At 39.1% G+C, this 7,266-nt stretch overlaps 1 protein-coding gene across 1 annotated transcript in view; it reads left to right on the plus strand.

The window, feature by feature from the left end:
* Positions 1-1,727: 1,727 nt before the first annotated feature.
* agpat2 (1-acylglycerol-3-phosphate O-acyltransferase 2 (lysophosphatidic acid acyltransferase, beta)) overlaps positions 1,728-7,266 on the plus strand; it is a 16,092-nt gene continuing 10,553 nt past the window's right edge. The window contains exon 1 of the mRNA XM_055052397.1: positions 1,728-2,641. Coding sequence (XP_054908372.1) covers positions 2,469-2,641 — 173 coding nt within the window. The 5' untranslated portion in view covers positions 1,728-2,468. The remainder of the gene's footprint in view (positions 2,642-7,266) is intronic.

The following is a 7,266-nucleotide window of genomic DNA, read 5'->3' on the forward strand; positions in this document are numbered from 1 at the left end:
CTGGTGGTGAAAAAGAGAAAAAAAAAACACCAGTTTCTATTACGTTGCCCAGGACGCTATCGACGTAACTAATAAACTTATCCCTCACGTGACTGGAACTGCGCGCGGCTTATTAAATTATACAGGAAACAGAGTCTGGATTAATTTGTTTCATCCTGGGGTAATGAAGAAACGTCCGTAGTTCAATATTTGTATGATCCAAAAATGTTTTATTGTATGAATTTGACTGTGTGAGGTGGAAAATTATTTTTCACAACTTTAATCATAAGACCCTGCTTGTTTTCTGTGTAAAAATAATTCGAACAACACGCATGCACGTGTAATCAAATACATGTTGAGCAAGTGTCCTGTCATTTGATTGTTTTGTCCAGCTTCATTATTATTAAGCATGTGCAGATCTTTATGGGGTGCACTGTGATTCAATAAGAGTTTTGGTTTAATTTTTAAAATAATATATGCATTTAGGAACTATCATATCATAACTGCAGTAATATTGTCTACCATCAGGGGGCGCTCAATGGCTTTTTTCTGTCAAAAAAGCCATTGAGTTCTCTGGATATTTGTGGTTAGCAGAGCAGCTCAAAGATGTGCAAACTAAAGGTCATTTGTTTATTTATAAGGTCATTAAAAAAAATATAAAACTTATTCTGGAAAATAATTGGTTGCTTTGTGGAAATAAAACCGAAATACATTTACAACACAGAACACAAAGTACCGTAGGAAAGCAGTGATATTTGTATTCAATTTGGTGTTTTTAATCATTCTATTTTGTTGTTGTTGTTTTAATACTGCAGGTTTTGTGGAAGTGCATTGATAGAAACAAGTGCTAGAATATTTAACTCATGGCCACAGATCGTTGACTCACACTTCCTTCGCAAACATTCACGCGCCCCACCAGGCCAACTCCACACTTCTTGTTGACAGTGCATATTTTGTCAAATTTGAACAGTTTGACTTTACAGACGGAGTTTACTCTTACGCCGAGCCAGGTAAACGTATTCATACCTTTTCACATTTTCTCACACTCTGACCACCAGCTTCAGTGTATATTCCTGAGTTTCACTGCAAGTGACGCACATGTGGGGACGTCTTTTACTAATTCAGGGCATTGCACTGAATTTCATTTAGCCAAATCAGAGAAAAAAAAAAAACAAACTCTGAAAGTCTGAAATTATTCAGTCTTGTTGATAAAAACATTTTTGAAAATCATCAATAATGTATGCTTTTCTTTTCACTTTATAATTGATCATCCCAAATTGCAAAGAAATCCCTTAAAGTGTTTGATTATAATGCAATTAAGTGTGAAGAAGTTTACTAAGTATGATTCAAAATACTACAAATAAATAAATATTAAGGATGTTGTTTTTTTCTCCCTCTCTTATGTGTATTTAAGCTGTATTTAAATGGAGGTCAGTAACAGTAACCGTATCCCTACACACATTAGATTAGGATTATCTGCCACTTCATCATAATCCTCCAAATCATGTCAAGTAGAGCTTCTCGACGTAGCCGAAACGTCTTTGTCAGGGCAACTGGGCAGTGTCAGATTATGGCCAGGGACTGGATTATTACCACTAATCCAATTGAACATCTGCTTTAATCTGCAGTGAAACCACTGATGCCGAGGGGGTAACAGCGAACACCAAGAGACCATTGCGATGGTAATTTTGGATGGTGATCTAGACAGAAAGGTAATAAAGAATCATCCAACAGGATTTACACTGCGGCTTCTTAGGGGCCCCTGGTGGCACCGAGGCAACTTGAATTTGCAGACAGTTTGATGAATGCAGTGCACCAGTCTTAGAAAAAACCTCCATTGCTGAGACGTTATGCTTGCAGAGTTAGTTATACTATAAGCTTACTGTTGGCATTGTATTGTGAGATGGACACAAGAGGAAGCAATAATGGTTACAAATTATGGCGTTTGGTTCTAAGAAGCAGATTCAATTGGATACATGTTAGCACTAATGATACATTTGTGACTTTAGTAGAAACGGGGCCCTCAAGAGACATTTTACCCAGGATCTTTAAAAAAAATTAAAAAAGAAAGAAAGAAAAAGAAAAGAAAGAAAGGAAATAACAATAAACATTAAGCAAGTGCTCTGCTGCCTTCAGTTTTTGTGATTTTGAATAAACCAGCTGCAAAACACTAATTAAGCAGCTCGCGACATCTGACCCGTCCGCCGTGAACCAACCGGAAATAGAAAAGCCAGCAAAACCGATGACGATTTGACTCCACCTCATGATGCCATTTAGCAACAGATGAGCCGCGGTGACTGTTCATTCCGTGCTGCCCGCGGTCCAAGCGTCGCTTCCAGTCTTGAGCATTACAGGGAACACTCTCCGGTCGTGTAATGTCCGTCGGGGTCGCGGTGCGCCCCTTCTCCCTTCTTGGACCGTAGCTGGCGGCTTCCCCATCCGAGCTGCGAGCGCTTTCGGCCGGCCGCGAGTCTCTCCGGTGCACCGCTATGGATGTGGTGTGGATGCTGCTGCTGCTGCTTCCACTCCTGATGTGGAGCAGCAGCACGTTTGTGTTCTATTTCAAAAAGTTCTTCTACGTGGCCTGGATGATGTTCCTGGCCATACTGGGGATTCCCATATGTTTACTGAAAAGCGGAGGGAGAGACGTGGAAAACATGAGGTGAGTTGGAAATGTCTGACAGTTAGCAGCCGTTAGCCCGCTAGCTGATTAGCAGCAGCAGTTGTTGATATGAAACATTCGGAAGAGGCTGGCTGCGCTCTGGTTGGAGCCAAAACTTTCTGCAAAAATATTTAAAAAAATCAACCGGCGTGTTGGACGAAAAAGAGAGTCTAAAATATGAAAATGTTCAACTTTTCTGTCGGAGAAGAAACCCTCCCCCCCCCCCCCAAAAAAAACAACCCATTAAAAATAAAAACTAATTTTTAATCGTATGCTATATTAGCCGCGCTCACACGTTGGCAGCAGGAATGCGTCACTGTTAGCAAACGTTGCTAACTCCGGTTGATGTTTGTTTTAGTGTCAGGCAAGAATGATCATCCTGTTTATGCCGCCAACAACAATCTCAGTCAGCTGTGTAATATTCATGGTATTGGTTAAGAAAGCAAAGTTTGCTTCCCCAAAACAATAACCCTTAGCCTAGCCAAACCAATTAGGACAATTATACCACTTTGGTTTATGTGTAGTCAATATGCTCCAGCATAATTCATTAAAAAATTTTTCACTTTAATATGCATAATCTTTCATTGAATTTTGAGTTTCAAAATAAGAGTATTGGAATTTAATTTTGGGAGGACCTCTGCATGGTTGTGATGAGTTCTTTGAAGCTGTGCAATCTATCTTGTCATTTTATGGTGAAGTGACTGACTGGATTCAATACTGTTTTAGTTTGCAGGGTCATGCATTTATGATCTTTGTGCTAATAATGTATGTTGACAGTTGCATGTACCCTCCTTGTTTCATTTCCAGAGCTGATATCAATTTCAGTGAATGAGAAGCTAAAAATCAGTGAAAGTGATGGACAGTAGGCACCGATCATAAATTTGTGGCCAATTTTTAAACTTGTTTTTAAACTCCGACCAGCTGATTCTGATTTATTTTTAAGAATTCAGAATAAGTGTTTCAGATGTATATTTTTTCTAGCATTCCTGTCATTGATGTTTATAATTGGGATGTGTGTGACATCGCACAGAACACGCACAAAAACTAGCTAAAATGATCAGCATCAACTGTGAATAGCAGTGTCTGTGTGTATTCCCAGAAAATTTAAACACTTTCTAAGGATGCACTGATATCAAAATTCGGGCTGATATGGTTGACAACTGATTTCGCATTTGTTATTCTAGTATACATACTAGAGGCCTTTCCCTGCGCTTTTGACACAGTAAAACAACTACCACACTGCTGACAGTGCTTCCATAAAAGCTCATGTTTATAAGTCGTGGGGAAAATATCGGCAAATATCGACCAAACCTACAAAACGGCTAAGGTGCAAAAACGATAAGCACCCATTAAATTTTGGCTTTCTGTTCTCGACAACCCTGTGTAAAAATAAAAAATAAAAATAAAAAAATAAATCGTTGTCTTGCATAGTCCAGACTTTAACTTAAAACACTTTGAAAATCAATAACTTTGAGTCTTCTTCCTGCAGTAACAACTTCCAAAGCAACACATTTTGAATGACGCAAAAGGGATGTGTTCACTGGCCAGAAAAATATTGGATTTTTAATAATTTTTTTAATTAGTTTATGGATAGTTGATCACTGGTCAGTTGAAAATTGACAAATTTCGTTCACCTTCTTGGTGTATCTCTTCTGGGAATTTACTGGTGACTGACCCAAAGATTGAAAAGAGTCATTGCAGTACTCAACAATAATCCTTCATTTGTTTGTTTCTGCCAATGCTGCTTTGTATTTGAATTTCTCAAATCTTGACTTCACATGTTTTCATCAAAATATCATACATACAGAAGTGTACCTCATTCCCGATGACAGAAGGTCAGTGTCTTTGTTTTTAGCCAATAAAGTATTTGAATCTACTGACCAGGGGTTTTTCTGATCGACTGCTGCACACATTTCAGTAATTGCCTCGAAGAGATGGATGCCAGATGATGAAGTTTCTCTGATCAGGCCTGGGTTACTGAATAGTCATGAGGCAGATCCTCCTGGTAACCTCATCGGGTGCCGACTTCAGAACCCAAGAGTTGCCTCAATGCGCGAGGAATAACTGTTTTGCAGCCTAGTGGTGTCATGTTGCACCAGTGCACCGTGCTTGTCCGCTCAAAGGTTATCTGGACTTGTTGACTGTGACAAAGCAACTCAGTTGACAAAGCAATCTGTTCACCCCTTGAACCGAGGGGTGAACAGATTTTGGTGGGTACATGTTTGACACTCGTGTGCGGAAAGGGCCGAGCGATTCAACAGGATAAATGGGGACTTTCAGACATTTTGCTGCCACACAAGCGCCTGAATTTTGGGCCTGACGAGGGACTCTGCAGCTGACTTGGATCCCTGGAATGCATTCAGTTGACTCACAGGGCAAAACAGACTCACATTTGTTCAGTCTGTTCATTGCACCCATAAAAGCTACATTTAACTTAGTGCATGTGTTTTTAATTGCATACTGTTCTCCAGGGAATCACCTTGAATTGCTGCTACATCCTGGGTACGAGTCCAGTCTTCATTATCAAGGCTGGATCTCACAATAACAATTAAAGATAGACTTTTGGTTTTCTTTTTTTCCTCGCTCACCACTGCTTGAGCTCCGGTTACAGATTGTGCAATTGTACTACAGTCAGTGGGGGACGAGTCTTTGTCTTCATGGAGGTTGCATTTGTGCTCAAACAGGAGGATTAGACCGACACAACGTAGCGTGTGTATACTTGGAAACCTACAGGAAAATGATGCTTAGATGTCATTTAGATTTATTCATTAAAATAAAAAAATTGTATTCAGCCTCCTCATGCGAATACATTTTAGAATTAGCTACCACACCAGTAACAGCTGCAAATATTTTGGGATATGTTTTTGCTTCAGATGCGTGATGTGCCCACGTTAACATTGGTAGTAATATTAATGTGGTTACAAATCCCGAATCGACCAATACCTACTTTATATATCGGTATTGGTCCGCAAAGTAAAACTGGATTGATTTTGGCAACCAAGGTTTATTTTAAACTTGTTGCCCTTTCTGAAAGAGCATTGGATTGGCCATGGGGTATTTACTTGTTGGTCACGTGATAGTGATGCAGCGCAAAGACTGTAGGACGTTGACTCGAAACAATGTGGTCTGTTTTGTCACAGCCCATTACTGTTTCTTTGTCTTCAATTTTTTTGGTAGTCAGTTGTTTTGACATGGAAAGCATGTCAAATCCACACTAACACAAATACTCCTCAAGAAAACAACTTGTAGATTGCCAAATATGCTATGTCAAGACACCAGATACATCTGTTCGTACGGTTTAACTAAACAATTGCAAATATTACAAATATTTATTGCTGCTCCAGTGAGGAACAGATGAAAACTAACAGCCTTAATGATACTTTTAGTTATTAGTTTGCAAACATTATAATGTAGAGTTTATCATTGTTATGAAAAAACAATAAATATAAACGGTAGAATAATTGGCTGCCATTTCTACCTTTTTTTTTTTATCTAAAGTGGGAGAGATCTGACCTGTAACCACATGATTAAAAAAAATCACTTATTACCCAAATCCCAGTGAAACTGCTTTATCTGTGAATTTATGGATTTCTGATGAAGTAATTGTCTGTTCAGTCAGGCTTGTCTAGGGCCCTGCCCTAGACAAGCTCTTCTGTTTGAGCCTTTAACTTTAAAAAATATAATAAAAGGCTGACTAAGTTGAGGTGCGGTATGTGGTTTGTCAATTCAGTAGTTTTGTGGATTGCAGTAGTTTTGTAGACTTTGGTTCTTGCCTAAACATGATCACACCTGATAAGTTCAAAGGATCTGACCTTTGGACTGACAATGAAATTTGCCCTGATGAAAACTGGTTGGGCTGGTTGTAAAACTCTGGACTGGTGTTGCAGTCGTTGCAACAGCGAGTGATTGCGTGTCGATGCCTTTTGCACTGGACTGAGCACTTTATCACCACAAGGTCTTGTTGAAAGGTTACTTTTAAAGCAAGAGTGTGAATTACCAAAGCGAAAAAGCGAGGTTTGATCCTCCCAGTAAAGGCTGTTTGAAGTTTATCAGATAAATGTGTGTAGTATTATTTTTATGCCTCGTCAAAAAGTCTGTAAATGTTTATATTCTCAAGATGAGACCTATTATTCTTTCTATTCCACATTCCAGAACAAAAGACGGTTTAATTCCATATGGGCTTGATGAGATTTGTTTTGCTCTGTTGGTAGTTTGTTGTACTCGTTTCTTTGTTTTTTTGAAAGGGGGGGAGGTTTGTTGTTTTTGATTGCGACGTCCAACTTCTGAAATACATTTTTGATACATTTCCGGAGGACCGCTGGAGTGGATGGATGGTCGAGATTACATTCAAACAAGAAAACATTTGGGATGAAAAGACTTGACGTCGAGCGGTTGCACTTTCTGTTTTGCAGGTTATGGTTATCCAAAAATCAGATTTGCTAAGCACACTAATAGTAGATTTCAGATATCAACTAGAGCTGTGGATTTCTGCAGCTCCTCCAGCTCAGACCACATTTTCTTAAATTTGAGTGATCTGTGATTATCTTATCTAACACCACAAAGGTCTGAAAATTACTAAAGGAACTCCCTCGTGTACCGTCAGAATGTGCTTGTGTTGTTTCATG

Source organism: Poeciliopsis prolifica, unplaced genomic scaffold (genome assembly GCF_027474105.1).
Source record: "Poeciliopsis prolifica strain line A6 unplaced genomic scaffold, Auburn_PproV2 SCAFFOLD035, whole genome shotgun sequence".
NCBI classification, from domain to species: domain Eukaryota; kingdom Metazoa; phylum Chordata; class Actinopteri; order Cyprinodontiformes; family Poeciliidae; genus Poeciliopsis; species Poeciliopsis prolifica.